Source organism: Coloeus monedula, assembly GCF_965178545.1.
Source record: "Coloeus monedula genome assembly, chromosome: 3".
NCBI lineage: Eukaryota > Metazoa > Chordata > Aves > Passeriformes > Corvidae > Coloeus > Coloeus monedula.
The window spans coordinates 100,341,191-100,359,727 of NC_138783.1; the positions used below are offsets into that span (position 1 = coordinate 100,341,191).

The 18,537-nt window shown below is 39.1% G+C and overlaps 1 protein-coding gene across 1 annotated transcript in view; it reads right to left on the reverse strand.

Annotated features, from left to right (window-relative positions):
* ARHGAP6 (Rho GTPase activating protein 6) overlaps positions 1 to 18,537 on the reverse strand; it is a gene marked incomplete at both ends in the record, with an annotated part of 318,278 nt that overhangs the window by 22,520 nt on the left and 277,221 nt on the right. Inside the window, 4 exons of the mRNA XM_082279330.1 lie at positions 258 to 313; positions 3,351 to 3,546; positions 7,465 to 7,721; positions 16,935 to 17,006. Of these exons, the coding sequence (XP_082135456.1) occupies positions 258 to 313; positions 3,351 to 3,546; positions 7,465 to 7,721; positions 16,935 to 17,006 (581 nt within the window). The remainder of the gene's footprint in view (positions 1 to 257; positions 314 to 3,350; positions 3,547 to 7,464; positions 7,722 to 16,934; positions 17,007 to 18,537) is intronic.

The window sequence follows — 18,537 nt, forward strand, 5'->3', positions numbered from 1 at the left end:
TTCACTGTAGTTTATTTGGATCTCCAACTCTGTGCTACTTTTGCAGAGCAAAACATACAGAGACTGTTAACCTGCTGAGAACCTGACAAGGATTTCACCAGATGTAAAAGATACTGGAAATGTCTGTTATGAGCCATCAAAAAACCAATGAAGTCACTGACCCAGAAAGCCTAAATTTCACCATACTACAGATGGGGAAGAAATCACAACAAAAGGAATCAGATTTATTTGTATTATACCATATCCAATCCACTCACCTGTCTTACTCTCTTTTTTGAGCTTCCAACTCTGAATATTCCTACTGTCTGGAGACCTGCAAGTGTAACACATCATAGCACTGTTTTATTGTTTAATTTTCTCCTGAAAATCGCATTGAACCAAAGCATTCTGACTATGTGTGTACTTAAAAGAATAAAAAAAAAAAAGGAACATATTTCTCCACAAACTTGTACTTACGATGTTGAGGCAATATTTGGTTTTGATTAAGAAGCCATCCACTGTGGTTTTTAAGGATCAGACTTAATCTGCAAAATGGCATCTCTGTGACATTTCTGGTGATGCCACTTTGGTAGTGCCACTGCTATGAGAAACAGAGGTATGCAGAGACTGAGGCACTACTCAGGGTTTGAAGGTGTAATTTCAGGACTGACATCAAAGGGAACAGGCAGTATAACAACTAAATACATGGGCACTGAGCTGTGTCTTTGGATACAGGAAGCAGTTGGTATTTGGGGTTACTCACCAGTTCTAAAGTGCCTGTCAAGACAAAGTTGAGAGTTTCCTTCAAAGGTACATAGATAGAGCACTCAGGCAGACTATGAGAGGGAAGAACTTTAACTGGGAGTTGTGTGCAGTTTATAAGGTAGGAACAGCTATTAAACAGAGGGAAAGCTATAAAGAAGCATTGTTGTACTTTAGGGAAAGTACAGAAGTGTGTCATTTAGACTTAAACTAATTAGGAAATTGGTGTTGCCTGCTATTTCATAAGAAATCAGTTCAAACCTTCTTTTAACCCTGTAGAAAGCCACTACACATACAACAAATGGTTCTCGAATGGACATATCTTGCAGACTAACGAGACCTGAAAAATTTGAGAGGTGACATGGTCTTTAGCAATGACAATGTGAGTGGAAATTTTAGAGCCTTAAGGAGCTGTGTAAATAATATAATTTTACATGGTTATACATTTTTGCAAAAGGGATGAAACTACCCATAAGCTTGGAAGTTTATGGTCTAAAAAGGGCAACTCTGCACCTCTCATCTCTACTGACATACAGGAGATGCAAAATTACCTTGTGAAACAAATGCCTTTTGACAGCCATTAGGCTACCCTTGCCTGCTGGAGATGTGTCACCCTGAGCAGTGTTTGGAGTTGCACATCTTTGTCAGAGAAATTCAGATAGGATTCTGCTTTTTAGTTTTTAGTCTCAACATAACACCTTTTTAAAATCTTCTTTCTTTGGTTAATAGAAAATTACATTCATGGGCTATCATTCAGTAAACCCAAGAACACTGGCAGGGAATCATCTGAGATGGAGACACACTAATGGGGCAAAGCCTGCAGGCTGGTTACCCATTCCTACACAGACATTCAGTGCTTGTTCTACACTGCAGGTCTACAGAAAGTCAGGCCTTTATATCTCTGGGACATGATCCCAGGGAAAACAGGGAAGATGAACAAGGACAGGACTTTTATGTCTAAAAACAGAACCATTTTTTGTTACATAATGTTCAAAATTATCCTTTAAAGCATTCATCAGAAACTGCTGGTGATTTGTTGCTGAAAAATCAACCTAAAGGACTTATGCATACAAGTAAGTATTTTCAGAATCAGCAGCTTGGTCCATCATACAGCCTAGAATGATACTGGTACAGGGTCCATCTTCTACCATCTTTAATTTCTCTCAGTTCCAATGACTGTCTTGTGGACAGCAGATTAAATTGAAGAATGTGCACCAGATGATACCAGATTATTGCAAGGTAGTATATTACAGTTTACTCTTAAACAATGCACAATAACCCATCATAAATTTCCCTTAAAGGGAAACTTCAATGTAAGGCAAGTATTTTCATACAGAGCATCACATCGAAAAGAATCTTTGTTATGGCAGTGGGTAAGGAGGATTAAAAATTTTATCACAGATGATCAAGTGACATAAAATCACAGCATCCAAATGATACTTAGCTGGATGGCTTTTTTGGCTGACTCAGATACTTTTATGTTCTCCAAACTCAGCTACCTTTGTTTAAAGGGATGGAAGTCATTCATCTCAAACTTAATCATCCCATACTTGTCAGCCATGGTATCTAATCTCTGTAAAAGACTAACAGTGACTATCTTTTGCCGTGTTCCTTGATACATTTGTAAGTTTTCAACTATGAATTGTGAAAGCTCAGCATTGTTGTTTGAATTGCAGTCCCTCATCTGCAAAAGCCTTTCATTCAGTCAGTAAATTATTTCTTTCTGGTGAAATTAGCATCAAATACATCATTTGCTGTTGCAATCACCATTATTTTATGGTTTGTTGATTATCTGGCCATGTGATAACTCTATCTTGCTGTGGCCAAGTTATTTCAATTATCATTAACAAACTTTACAAGACTAAGATACATTGGCAGAAATGGTGAGCAGATACCTAGATTGACTATTGTTTCTGCATTATGTAAAGCTGTGGGAGGTTTGTGTCTGGAAAATCATGAACACATGAGAAGAATACTGGCAGGAGTCTGTAATTTCCTTCGGAGAGAGCAGGCCTGAGCCTGAGGCTGGTCAGGAGGAATCAAGCCAGAGACAAACTGAGTATTCAGCCTTCAAGCCTTGCAATGAATAGGAAGAGGCTTCTTGGAGCTTAATATATATTTAGCATGGAATTCTTTCTTATTCTGAGCCTCCATCTTCAAATATCAAAAGTCTTGCACTACAGTATAAATAGTTCATTTAGCTCTCACACCTTAAGATCCACTGGTTGTGAAGAATGACTCCAGACTGACTGGCACATTTTAGACTTTTCACTCTGAAGGTACAGGTAAACCTGTGGGGTGTGAAGAGCCATTTCTGCAGAGCTGAGCACCCCAGTACAAGATGAGTGACCTCCAAGAAAAGCCTCTATCCCTGTGCTCTATGGGCCAGTTTATAAGCTTTTAGCATAGATCTTTAGTTTGGGAAGTTATCATGTAAGTAATTACTTGTCAGAGAGTATTTTTAGCAAGAGGCAAAACAGGAGGGAAAATGTCTAGTTTTCAAAGATGTTCTTGAAAATGGAAGCATGTACTTGCTTCTCAAAATAGGCATTTATTTATATTATAGTAAAAATATATCTGCCGCTCCTGGGAAAACAAAATATTCTTACCGTGCTTTTCCAAGTGCTGGCAGCAACTATCTACAAGCCGGGGAACCTGCCTGTAAATAGGGTTCAGGCTTAGTTTCTTATCTCTTGCCTTTTCTTTCTTGCTCTGGGCTTCTGCTGGCAAAGAGAGCTGGAGAGCCTCCAACAATCTTGACTGATTGTCATCAAGGTCTGTAATAGAGTCCACAGACATCGCACCCTGTGAAATACACACACACAAATAATCAGTAGGGCTGCAGAAATCTCAGCATCACAGGACATCCAACAAAGACTTTTGCCTACCTGCATTTTATACAAACTAATATAAAAAATACAATTTGCTACAACATTTTTATAAATTAATGAAGTTATAATACCAGTGCAATGGATGGAAAAATCACAATGGTACCAATGTTATTCTTATCACATTACAAGGAATTAAAATATTGAAAAAACTAAAAGCTTTCCACTCACTTACTCCATCTTTTTACTGTTGAAAGCCTGCACATACTGCAGGGCAAGGATGAATCACGGTCTCTGAGTGCACCTCAGCAGTACCCTATCCATGTGCCTGGAGATATACAGGTATTTTTAAATCTTATTGACTACTTCTTCTGTAGCTTGGACCATTGTATCAGTGAAACTTAGGCAAAATGATTTACAACCATACAGCACATACAGTTAACAGTTAATATCAGAAATACATACAGCTATGGAGTTTGAAATAACCCCACATTATCACAGAATAAAGATACACCTGAGAAGTTGAGGGGTAATATTTTTTAAATATTTCTACTTCACTTATCTTAATATTTTAAAATTAAAATTCCAATGAAAGCTTTGAAAGCCAGGTTTGGATTACAGCAAGGTGCAGAAGTTCAAGCAGTCTGTAAAATATAAAGCAGCACAAGCAGCAGGAGGTTTATGGCATGTTTCAGTGTTCACACTTGAAAAACAGGACTTTTTTTTCAAACCACAAGATTATTGTCACTTCAAAATTATAATTTCTCTCAATTGTTCTTGAGCTTATGAGGTGAAAACATACTAGGGGACATGTAGGCTTACAAATAATAATAAAACAGAAAGAAAAACTTCAGGTTTTATTCCTATTAAAAATATCTGTTGTAAACAATTTTTTTTCTTTCTTTCTCAAACAAAGAATAAATTTTACCATAAAATGTACTGTACAGGTATGCAGTGTGTCATCATAAGAAATAATAAAGAAAATGTAAATTCCTACTCAAAACTTTGCTGATGACTATAGTCTGTTAAAAGCACACTGTTCTGCTGACAGGTAATTTACAGACTGCTAGTCAAAGCTCTATATCTATTAAATGAGAACTGTTCAATTGCCTTCAAGGGAATTTCAAGCTCCAGAAGTATTTTGTTCCATCAACCTAGCCAACTGAACTTCATGAAGATTTCCAACTCATAGGCAAAACTCACAAAAAGTCCACCGAAATTTCAAATTCATTGATAAATTTCTAGTTCATAATATCTTTAAAAAAAACCCCATTTAACTTACCAGCTATAGTTCTGTTTCTTGTAACTCATGATAGATGTATAAATGAAATACAGTGAAGTTTTTTAGATTTTTGTTTTTTACCCACATTACTGTAAATAATTACTAGATCCTTCAGAATGCAACTTTTGACCTTTATTTCTGATGTCTCTCTGCTTGATTCCCTTTGCCATTTCCTGCCAACAGGAAACAAAACAAACAAACAAAGAAACCCTCCAAACCAAACAAGAACCTCTGGCTATGATCCATGTGTGTAAAATTCCAACTGAATGGTTTTTTGATTTTGTTTTATTTAAGAGTTTGGCATTCCAAACATCAAATGAATCGATTGACACTGAAAATCCTAACACCATCCTCACCACTGCAGCCCCTGTGTGACAGGTGCCCTCCTTTATACCCTGCCTTTACTGGTCCTTTCCTGTCTGCAAAGCATCCTCACCTCATGAATCATTATCAGAGTCACTTAAGTCGGATTCAGATCCCTAAAATAGATGCAAATACAGTCAGTTCGACGTTGTCCTTGGGCATTTTATCAAAGTTGTGGATTAACTGGCACACTGAGCACTAACTGGCTTTAGGAAGAGTGACCTTGAGTTCAGTGACTGAAGTCACTGCTTGGCAATACCAAGTCCAGGCCAGCTCTGATTCTACAAAGTGCACAGGAAAGCATTACCAACATACTCCACCGATCCAGCTGATCAAACTCAGCCAGAGCTATTAGTCTGGGCTCAGACAGACCTACCTGACTGCTGAGGAACAGTGGAGAAGAGACAGTGCAGTGGTGCTCAAGAGATAAAAGATAAGTGCAGGCTTCCTGACCATCCCCTAAATAAGCTCAGGGGAGAGGAGTAAGCGTACTGATAAACAGAATTATGAAGACAGACAACATATGGGAAATTAGTTGATATTAATGTTAAATAATTGACAACTCATAAAGTTCATTAGCTAAGTTAATTCCCTAGAGAAAATGCCAGCTCCCTCATGTCACACTGCCCAGCTTAGTCTACTCTTTCTTCTCTGTAGGTGAACCATGTCCTACTGCATCCTCATGGCTATGGACTAAAGGCTCCAATTCAGTACTCTGAAAGCTGCAATGCCAGTATTGACAAAAAAAACCCCAAACCTAAAACCAGCCATGCAAAAAACCGAAACAAGCAAAACCCTCCCTCAGCTTCTAGGAACTTGGTCCTGATGGAGCTCTACGGATGTACCAAAGGATCCATGATCCTTCTGCTTGCTCACTGGTCAAATGCAGAAATCTTATCACACTTCATGAAAAGAACAGCAGATGGTTCACCTCTGGACACATGAGTTATCTTTCCCTCCTATAAAAAAAGGTTCTGAAGCCCATGAGTGCATACAGTGAATTTTTATTTTTTGTCACTGACTGCCAAATTCTGAAAGTTCATGAGTTTCCCATCACACTTAGTCAAGTTACTTTGCACTTTTGTGTAAACACAAATGCCTGTTTACATGGTTTGCACAGACCAACAGATGTGCATTAATGCATATACAAGACTGCAAACATCATGTTTTCAGCTATTTGCAGACAGAATATAGACACTTCAGCTGGCAGCTAGAGAAACAAAGAGCCCCATGACCCACTTTCTGCCTTCTCTCAACTTGCAATTTACTCCAGATCTACCCCTCTTAAACCCTGGTTTGAAGAGCCCAACAGAGAATTTCTATGAAGCAGGTTTTATCCTGAGTATGAAAGGTGAGATTCCTAAGAAAATCTTTTATATTCCAGAGTCTGTTCTTGTAGCTCAATTCTTGCTCAGATTTCTTAAAAGTGGTTTTATTCAAAGTCTTTTATTATGCAAATTTTTGTCCCTCCATTGCAAATGAAACCAAAAAGCAGTTAAGTCTAGAACCTCTATTCCATGGTAACAATAGAAAAAAAAAATTACTGCTATTACTAACTGTAGAACTGGAAAGTTCAGAGCATAAAATTTACTTACGAGGAACAGAATTATGCTAAAAAACGGTCAATTTTACATGTAGCTTAATATTCAACCTAAAACCACCACACTGTGTTCTGCTGTCACAGGCATCTTCAAAGCATGCATGCAAAAACATCCTTCAAAGACCCTGGTACAAATCTAGTCTGACAACTCCTTACTTACCAGAGGACGTGATGAGGGTTAGACCATAAGGATTTTTATTAATATTAGGAAAGGGATTAATAGTTAGATTTATTATCAATTTAGAGCTAGATTAAGATAAGTATACCTATAAATATCAAACACATAAGTTTAGTCTTCCCCTGCTGAAAAAATTAGGTTGAAGACAGATGGAATTTGTTAAATCTAAAAGACTTCGCCAGAAGAAGGTCGATAAAGGGAGCAAACAGGAAGACTTCTAGATAATCTCTCTGCCTCTTTGCGATCTGTAACAGACCTGCAGAGCCTGTATGATCTTTTCCCACCAGCATCAGCAAAAGAAGACTCCCACTACAGTTAAGAGTTTACTGATGTTGATGAGGCTGACTTCCACCTGAAAAAACCTCACTATTCAAACATAACAAAAAAATATTCCACAGTCCACACACAGAGGTTTTTCCTGGTCCAGCTCTGGACCTACTGTCACACAGCCCATTGTGATGTGTCTACTTACACGTCTCCTTGCTCGTGGTGCTGGCTCAGGTGTGTTAGGAGAAGTGGATTCATTCGGTGTTTCTGAGGTTGAGCTGAGAGATGAGTTACTGCTTGAAAGTTCTTTGTTCTGTCTTTTAGTTCCAAATGGCAAGAGAAAGGCCACGAAATCTGAAACATCTTTTTGCTCTTCTCTCTGAGAGTCTTGCTTGAGCTTGTAGGCCCGGTCATTAGCAATCACTTGAGACAAAGGCATTCCAAAAGCCTGGGGAATAAATTCTGCAACAACAAGAAGAAAATGCTAATATTTACCAAACATCTGAATACTTATTTAGTACAAAAAGAATTAACTGTTAAGTTGTTAAGAAATCTGAAGTCCCTTTAAATTCCAATGAAGTACTAGACTGAATAATAACAACAGTGCCAGGTAATTGTAGCCCATGGTATCTGAATCCTGTTTCAAGTCACATCATGCAAGATATACTACACAGAATCTTGGAAAATCATTTGAGATGATGACTAAGATGTTAACTTCCACCAAAAGTAACTAAGTTGGGCACTTCTGGTTACACACAGATGGTGCAGAGGGGCATCAGAAGCTCTGGTAACCATCCTGAGACTGGGGAGCCTTGCTGGACTGTGCCAGAGCTCTCTCTCTAATGTTTCAGATCCCTTCACCAGGCTCCTTTCTCATAAATTCTGTAGGGCACCAGAGTCAAGGGGTACTGGCACATGCACAGGTTTCACTACAGTTCAGAGGAGTATGAATCTACTTGTGCAGAGACCTTCGAAGTACATTCACTGTTCAGACTAAGCCATCAAGGATATGGTTTTAAATTTATACAAGAACTATACTCTTTTAAATACTGGTAAGATTAAACCTGTTTAATAGTGCCATATCAGTATAAACAATACAATAACTTTGTAAATACTTTGTAACAATAAAAAAAACAGGGACACATGGAAACACAAGAGAACATGTTTGTCGCAATTAACAAAAAGAACATAATCCCAACCCACATCAATATAATTGTAATGTACAAAACCAGCATATGCCACAGGTCTCAAAGTAAAATGCTTAAGTATTTTACAAAATAGGAAAATGTTTTACAGTGAATCAGTCAGCAACTAACAATCAAATTCTTATTTATTTTCAAATCAGACTTATCTGAGATTAGCAGAAGCAAAGCCAGTAAGACAGATTTCCAACTAGAGCTGGTTTGTGCTCAAAAGAAATGAAAAAAAGTAACTATTGATGGTATTCACCCTGGTGAAAATGAGTGCAACTTCTACTAGGTTCCAGCTTCAGACCTGCTCGTATCAGAAATAAATAAAACACCAGAGATTAAAATCAAATTTTTAAGCATCAAAAGAGGAATTATTAAAAAAAAGGAAGCACAAAGAAAAATTCTTATATACTATACTTCTCTTTTGCCACAATTGTGCTAATAATTAAAGGCCAAAATTCCTTCTGGGATTTTAAGTCTAACTAGGTCGTTGATGACACTTCCAAATTGTATCACTGAAAAGAAGAGGGTATTTTAAGAATCTTGAATGAGGACACTACTAGTCTATCACACTAAACAAACAAGAGTCTGTTGCTCTGATTTGGTAGAAACATTCCTGCTCTTTAGAAGCATGAAATGTTAAGACACAAATTAACTTTGGTGGCCAGACAAAAACTAAATCAGGAAGCAGAGCCTCATATATCAAGCAACTCTGGAGGTGACCTATGAGTAGAATGACATCTAAAACCATCTGCATTTAATTTAGGACAAGAAAGATCATCACACAGATATCAAGCAATGCAGGGATTGCCAGTTCCAGGAGTTCAGTTAGACCTTTCCCTCCTCTACTCAAGCAGCATGTGTCTACAAAATTATGACAGTATTAATATTAAATTTTTTGATTGTTCTGAATTATCTTACTAATGAACATTTAAGATGACAAATTTGAAATGCACATATGCAACAGGTGTCCCCTTCTGGTTGTCTAACTGGGTGCTTTGTTGTACTCTCAGCACCCCTTTTTTTATTTGTCCTTCTACAACATTTCCTGAGAAAAGACACTGAGACAAATTAAATCCTGAAAACAGTGTATTTCTCTGGTTTGGCTCAGAGCTGCTTATGCTTTAGATTGGGAAAGGGCAGGAGTACTGGGCTCATGTGATGCCCAACAGCGTGTTGATGCCATTAATCCTACGTCAACTGGGGCAAGATCAGCAGGAGACAAGATCTGAGCACTGCTTCATTAAAAGAATTTTTTATTAAAATGACCCTTTTCCTGACTTCAATATGTAAAGCCTGGTATTTTGAGGTAGGCATTGCCCCTCCTTGGAAACTCTCAGGTGTGGGATTCCAGGTTTTTAACTGCTCTTACTCAGTGTGGGCCAGAGAAAGGACAATAAGCCTCTACTCCAGGTTGCTCTGATGTAGGCCTTCTCAGAGGACCTCATGAACCACTTCCTTGATTTCTCAATGCCTGGCAGAGATGTGGAACTGGATGAAAACCAACTGGCTGAATTTCAGACTAAATACAGATGGTAGTGGTGCTGGCTGGCAGTGGTAATTCCATTAAAGAGTTGGCAAACCCAGAAACTTTTTGCTCATTTGTTGAAATTAAGAGAATCAGTTCCCCCTCTGCAGACTGCTTACAGCCTCAAGTTCCCACCAAAATGTGTGTGTGTGCTTGCACCATGGGCTGTGGTGGCAGGGAGCATGTTCTATCCACCACTCTTCAGGAACATTCAATCCCAGAAACTTCCTTGTTGGACAAGTAATTAGAGTGAATGTTAGCACTTCTGACATTTCAGATTCATTAAAAAAGAAAAGCTGTACTCATGTGAAGTAATTAGCAACCCCATGGATGGGAGAGGCACGGCACTAACTCAGACACAAGATGTGTGGGTTTGAGGCTCTGGTCTCACAATGCAGGTAAAAGGACCAACTGCCTCTTTATAGCTGTAGGCTGGGGATCCCCACTATTGGAGAGGTTTTACTTGTATGAGGAAATGTACCTTAAAGCAGTGGCTCAAACCTTGGTCTGTTGTATACATACTGAGTGCCAAAGCTACCAAGTTAGTTATTCTCTGTAAACTCAACAAAAAATTGATCATTCAATGAAGACACTGGGCAGTTTAAAAAGATGTTTTGCAGAAAGCATCATGTAAAAATGTGAAACAACCTGGCAGATTGGGCAATCAGCTTGGAAACGTAGACTCGTATCCTTAGCTAGCAGCACTTTTAATACACTCCAGTTTTCAGTGTTTACTGGCAAAGGAGAAAATTTACTATTTTGGAGAAGTGCATAATTTCTCTTACCAGAAAGCCAATCTTGCAGTTGAGGCCAGTTTCTTAACAAAATTTTGATTGAAACTGGTAAGTTCCTAAGAAATCTTTCTTTGGTGGTAAATCACCATTTCTAATAAAAAGCAGCATGTCACAGAAAAATTCCCAGCCGGATCAAATGAGACTTTCAGTGATCCGAAATCCTCCTTTTTGCTAATCAAATGATAATATTCAGGATGTTGACCCACGTGGTTATAGCTTACTTCAGCTCATGTCACCCTGTCCAAATAAAGTTTAAAAGACTTCTCTGAAGTTTCAGCTGGTGAAAACTGCTTTTCATCCCACAAAACATAAGAGTCTATTAAGAACCAGTGAGGTCTATATTCTAGATTCTAATGAGTCTTTCAATACTAATAAAGTGAATATTAACTATGGTTAGTCTCCTTAGCATTTGGAGTTTTTTCTAAAGTACATTGTAAATGCTGGTTTTGGGCTGCTAAAATCCTGTGACCAAGATTTACTAAGGTGTTTGTCCCACCTCTATTTAAATGACAGGAATAGAGATCGGGGAATAACATGCTCTTAAAGGGGTATTTAAATGGGGTCTTTAAGTCAATCTCCCCAGCTAGCCAGATAGGGTAACTCTGTTTTGCTAACTGAAATCAGTTATTTCAGATCTGAAGGGACAGTGATGGAAGCAGAAAACAAGGAAAACAGAAACCTCATAACATAATGGAAACTGCAAAACTCCTTCCATCTCAAGGTTCTCCAAAACCTGCAGTGACTCCATGAGATTCGAGATAAGACAATGTTCTCAGCATCAGTTCTGTGGCTGAAAATCACTTCAACTACTCAGAGCTCACTGACCTTCAAGGAGTGATATAAGGCCCTCCTGATCACTTATGCTTTTTTCTGGGAGTATGTCTGGGGTTTTTTTACAAAAAATTAAGAGATTATTTGGTACTTTACTTGATTTTAATATAAAATATGATACAATGTTGCTTAAAAAACCCTTTCTTTATGCCTAGAGAGCATGATTCAAAGATTTTTACAGAAGCATGGTAGGGCACTGAAAAGGCTTGGAAAAAAAGCAAATTTCTGATAAACCACAATAAAACAAACTTCATTTCTTCAGCTCTCTCCTTACGCTGTGCCAAGGCACATGGATACCACGATAGGCTGAATTACTGAGAACAAAGGCAAACATTAAAAAATACATCTTAATTTACTGAGCATGAATGGTAAGTAAACACAAAAGAGACTTTCAAAAATTTTGAACTAAAGAAAAAACAAACATCTACTGCTGGAGTTGCATAATCCAGAGTTACCAGGAAGGCCTTTTATCAGGAAGTCCCGCACACACTGCAGCTCTGCTAAGGCCCCGCAGATGAACCTGCCAAGTATTTACATTCCACCCAGAAACATCAGCAAAAGGGATGATTCTTAGTTACTCAAACAATCACATAACAAGTGATTATTATTTCTGAGCAGGTCTCTCCATTCACCTGTAGGGTTTACTGAAACCAAGGCAAAACAAAGCTGGTTTACTGATAAAGTATTCTAGGACAAGTAATTTCTGGGAGGCATCTCTCTCAGGAATGCCTGTGTGTACTTTAAAAGTAGGCCTGCTTATGCAGACACCCAGATCACTGGCACGGGACAGACAAAAGACTCCGCTTCTGCTGCCGTCAGAATTAGCACTGAATTCATAAGGGAACAGGATCCAGCCGCCAGCATGCACAGCATCCTGAGAATGTCTTATTCCAAGCAGCATGGACATGTTACTGCTCCTCCAGCCTGAGTACTGTTTGTCAGCAGCCAAAGCCAATGTTTAGAGACATATGTAGACAGCAGGATCGCGGGTCACGATGGCCATTAATAACAAGCAGGCTGGGTAAAGCAAAAACCCTTGAATGATGGAAGCTGAAAATATTGCTTAAATATCTGGGTGGAGTGCTGTTCTCCTGTTTAGTCTGTTTGCATCCAGCAAGTTTTGCTATATCCTGCTTTGGTGAATCACTCAGAGATGTAAAAACAATTGAAAAAACACTTCTTTTACAATTTCTCCCCTTTTAATGAGATGTTGACAGATATCAAAAGGGACAAAATGAAGATATGAAACTCATTTAAAGTGCATTCAATTCTACTGTAGTGTCTTTATTTGCCTTCATAAGTCTGACAGGTTGCTGAAACTAACTTAACAGACAGGTTGACTGATCCATCTAAATAAAATGTGAAGTTTAGACAGCAAAAACTCCACAGATTGGACTGAGTCCTAAAATACAAGTTATTAAATCTCCAAACAGTCCTAGCAAAAATGAGTAGTTCCATTTGGTTGTGCCTTTTAAGTATAGACATCTGGTGGGGTGGTGGGGGGAAGAACAGTCTTTGGCACAAACTGGAGAGAGGTGACACCTCTCCAGAGAGAGCAACCCCAGAAACCTGCACCCTGGGGCAGTTCAGTGCACATTGGTGCTAAAGGAGAGGGTTTGCCAGGCAAGAGCTGCAGTGAGGCCTCCATCGTGGATCCCTGGTGACCAGCATGGTGGCCCTTTCTTTCCACCTCTGTGGCTTCCTATGCCAGGTACATCCCTGTTATCTTTGATTGCGACCCACACACACGATCACATGGTGCTGCATGATTGTCAGGATTAACCTCCAGCAGTCTGTCTTTACAAAAGGGGATTTCAGGTGGCACATACTCTGGGCAGGACCTAACAACGTGGTCCCCTCAGCTGTTACTTGTCTGGGTATGTGGGGGCTCCCAGGCTGGGATAGAGAAAACTCAAAATGTTTGGAATTAATGACACTTCCAACTGCAACTGTGTTTACAAAAGTGATGCTGAAGGGATGGAAATGAAGTCTGCATTAAGGCAGCTGCATCTCCTCTGTATGAAGTGTCTGGAAATCAGCTTCCCTGATTCCCCTCCGACGTCCTGTGGCCTGGTCTTGTTGTTTTCTTCTCTTCACAACAGTGCAGCTGGACTAGTTACTAAAAAAACCCACCACAAACTCCCCAAAATAAACAGAAGGAAGGCGTTCCTTTCAGGCATGAGGACTGGGGACCTGCCTGGGTGGGTAAGCGTGTGCTCCCAGCCTTTGTTTAGCACACCCACGTTCACAGTGAGGAGTGTTTGTCTTGGACCGGCTGGCCAGAAATGGGAGATACTCTCTTCACAGAACAAGCTTGCTGTGAAAGGCATGTGGAGGGAGGTTAACTCTTCCTTCAGGTGACATAGAGGCCACTGTACAGGGAATGTGGTGGGGCTCAATTCTGATGTGAGCATAGCAGGCTCATCTTTATGGAGACCAGCAGCACAAGGCCTTATATTTTTCTTTCCAGAGCCAACTCATCAGCTGAAAGCTGGGCAAATACTGTCCCCCCTAACTCCTGAGGCTGGAGGAGATGCTGGTGCTACTGCTTCCCCACAGGAAAACCGCCACCTGTCAACCACTGTGATGGTCTCCATGGCACAAACAAGAAATCCTGGTTGTTCATTCCCTCTTCTGTCATGCACTAAGACTCTGCTCAGCAACTACCTGAGAAACAGATGCTCTTTAACAACTTAGAGGGGCAGAAAAAAAGTACACCAGAACCAACCATTGCCAGAAAACCTGACAAGTAAGATGCCATATGCTGCCATTTGCCTAATTTTTGCCTAATTGCTGTTAGGCAATAAGTAAGAGCAAATACGCCTTTCTTTTCACCCTGCTAACACAACCTGTTCAGAACCTGACTCCTTCCAATTTCCTGGACCCTTACTGATCAGCCCAAGTTTTTCCTAAAGGAAGGAGAGAAATACAGATTCTACTCTTTGAGAAGTGATGGGGTATTTTCTTCTCAGAGGGTGCTCCTATAATATTTTATAAGTGGAGAGCACATGTAAAACGTCTCTGTAACTCAGAACAAGACAGTGAGAGATGGAAGAAAAAGGATAAAAGCAGAGGGGTATATGTTTGAAACGTGAATTTCAAATAACAATAAGAAAAAAGGAATTAAAATTAAGAGAATCAGCATAGTGATTTCTAAAAATGCTTGGTATAGTTAACCAGATAGTATAAGCAAGGCTGAAAACCAGGAAGTAGATAAATTTAAACAATGATGAATAAGTACAAAGTGCTGACCTTCACCGTGGAAACTAGTGAGCCCTAAAAGGCAAAATGCACTCAGAAAACCCTTCAGAATAAAAATCAAGTATATCCCCAAACCTACTAACTGAATGAAGCATAAATGCTACCATGCAAGGTAGACACACAAGAAAATCCCTGAACAGAAGTGTAATAGCAGAAACTAATATTATCTGGAACTGCTCAACCAGTGCAGCTGTGTAATTACTGGAAACAGAGGTCAGCTGAAATAAAACATGGCTGTAAGGAAATACAGAAGAATGCAAGGCAATGTAAGAAAATTCTTGTTTGAAAGATCTTTGGCAACAGAGAATTTAGCGGAATAAAGACCAACTTTGGGTTAAGGATTTGTATCTATCACCAAAAGGACACACTTGCTTCTCAAGGCACTGCACCAAAGAGCATTGGTGGAGCTCTGAAAGTGCAACTGCAAAGATCCATCAGGTTTGGGTGACACAGCAAAATTCTGTCTTTGGTGAATTATCAAAGCGATTTATCATTGTTAAAATCTGCTACAGCAAAGAAAAATGTGAGGAAAAAACCCCAAAATGTATTTTAACTCTCAAAAGAGCTTCTAAAGAGAAACTTTCAACAGAGACTACCAAAGTCATGCTACCCATAAGGGAGGAAAGATAAAAGCTCTCAGTACATCAAATATTTGTGAGACACAGATCATTTCAAAAAAAAAAAGCAGGATGTGGTTATCCTTTTCTGATGCAGAAGAGTACTCCACAAGCCCTATCAAGATCAATATCTGGCAAATGCACTGAAAGGAGGGCAGGTTTTACACAGAACGAAGTTACTTTGCACTTCTAACTGTACAAACATCAGAAAAAAAAAATAGTAACAATCACTAATTACAGTGTAGCCAAATGTAATGCATTAATAGGACAGTACAAAAAAGATTTTCCCCCAAAAGAGGCTATAAAATCATTATGACTCCTGCATGTGGGCTCAAGTCATATATCAAGTAATTCTTGTTACAAATGAAAACATTGATATTTGCAATACAACACAGGAAGCCACTAGATATATCAAACCAATGTGTCAGGGGATAGTCAGTTTTAGAAAGATTAATACAATTATTTACCATAACCAATGTTATATCAAGAAAATAATAATCACATATTTTAAATCATCAAATAAAAATTAAAAGGAAAATATTTTTTTCTTAACAACTATCTAAAGTAACTTTGAAATGGGGATGTTAATTTTTTCAGTGGAATTTCAAAGTTCCCTTCTTCTGCTAAACTAGACTAAAAGTAAGCACATCAGAGTAACCAGGTCACGTCTCCTGTCACAATTTCCTGCATTTGTGTGCATGTTTGTGAAACTGGGATATCAATACAGAGTTTTACTACCATTTTTAGAGAAATTCTTTTCCAGAAATGAACATAAAATTAGATGCACAATTACCTACATACAATTTCACAGACACTTTTCAGTGTTTCAGTATTTAGACTTGGTTCAAATGGCTCTGAATTACAGGTCAACTTCAGGTCTTGGATTAGGACCCAGCCCATAAAGCTGATTAGTTTCCAAACAAAAGAGTACAACCATATCTGTAAATCCATGTCACATGGAGGTTATTAAAATCCAACTGATCAGTAGTACTGAAGCATTCATATATTTTAAACAATGTCTATTTTCCTAAGGTTAAAGAAAGAAAAGCAAACCAACTGACTCGCTTGGGCAGTGCGGGGTTTATGTGCTTTGTAAACTGAAAGATGAGAGAGCAAATGCAGGTGAAGAACTGGATCATGTTACCAGACCACACTCGCACTGGATGGTGAAACTGGGGAGAAAGAACAATGGAGAAAAGATGCAGTCCTTTAAGTCTTCCTTTTTTTCTCAGGGAAAAAAAAAACCAACCAAAAAACCAAACCTTTCAGTGGAAGAGATCTGAGTTACACTAAAGTCAAACAGAAAAGATAAAACATTTCTCAGCTTGAAAAAAAATACCTAGACAGTTTATTAGCTCAACAACTGATTCTCCTACTTTATAAAGTATGTTTCAGACTAAAGAAATCTCATATGCAAAACTAAGACCCGACCACTGAATATGTACTCCTTTTACCTTTGTCTCTGTTCTTCTCCTTTCCTAAAGAGTCCAGTTTCTTTCTTAATGACTTCTTCCTCTTTTGTCCATCTGCGAGAGGCAAAAAAAAAAAAAAAGAAAACAAAAAAAGGAAGTAAGTGAAGAGAAGTAACACTGAACAAACTGCTGCACAAGCTGTAGGAACATGGAGTGAGATAGTCACAGCACTGGGGATCAGGGAGGGTGTGAGGCACATTTCACAAAGACTAGGGACCATCACAGTCCTCTGGCCCAAAAGAGGGTGCCTTTGTTCGCCCAAATGCTGAGGCTGTACTGGGGAACACAAATGTATCCCCTGCATCTGCTGGGAACCTCTACATGTGTGGTCACTGAAGAGTTAACAATGGAGGGTTTTTGCTGGGTGCTCTTGACAGCAAAGCACCATAAACCTACAAGGTACTGGGTAGCCTTCATCCATGGTCACAAGACTGTGATTCAGGCGTGGAACTAAAGGTAGTATTTGGAAAGGGAGGATTACTAACAGCCAGGATAAAGTTCTGCATACCAGTCATATATCACCGTATCCATGGGTGATAGCTGACCACCTTCATGACCCATCTGATCTGAACTCATACGGGGAGCTGGCAGCTGGGTACAGCAAGTCCAGATTGGTTCAGATGGATTAGAGTCTCAGAGGAATGATTGTTCTGACAATCGATATATTGTCCAAGTTTCCACTAAGGTATTAAGGACCGAAGATTCTAAGCAATATCAGAGGCAGGTTGGTTCTTGAAATGATTGTATCAAAATGATTTTATCATTATTTCCTTCAGCAGCATCTTTTATAATGAAAAGTGAACAAAACAGCATTTTATTTATTAGGTCTCAACAAATACCAGGGATTAAGTCAAGGGCCTGCTTTAACTTGTACCTTTTGAATTTTCCAAGTTTCACAGCAATATAAAGGGTCTGCCATAGAAACTGATATGCTAGACACTGCTCTAGATGAAGTTTAATGAACATGTACCTTTTCCTTACTGATTCTGTAATATGGCAAAAACTCAAAAATGAGCACACTGTATCCATTTCACTTTTAGGGCAAGAGGGTCACCAAATAATCTGTCTCAACACCTTTTTCTAGTTTTGTAAGTCAGTGTCTTAAGTGGTCTTTTATAGGAAGGAACATACGAGTGAAGTGGATCTTTGTTGATGAACTCTCATCTTTGCAATTAGGGGTCATGAGAGAATACAAGCTGTTTCTCCATACTTTTCCCACAAATCCTACTAAAAATCAAGTCCAGAACATCACCTGATAGACTGCTCAACAAATTCTTTTTTATAGCCAATTAATATCCTTTTAATTTAAAAGTAACATTTCATTTTACTTCTTGTAATGGTGGTTGGACCGACTCCACTCGCACTCTGCAGTTATTTCCAGGATACCACAGAATCACGGAATGGAAGGGAGGGTTGGAAAGCAGTTCTAGTCCCTTCCTAGGAGATCATCTAGTCCAACCACTCCCCCAAGTGCAGGGTCACCTGGAGCAGGTGACACAGGAATTTGACCAGGTAAGTTTAGAATGTCTCCAGAGAGGGAGACTCCACGACCTCCCTGGGGAGCCTGTTCCAGTGCTCTGCCATA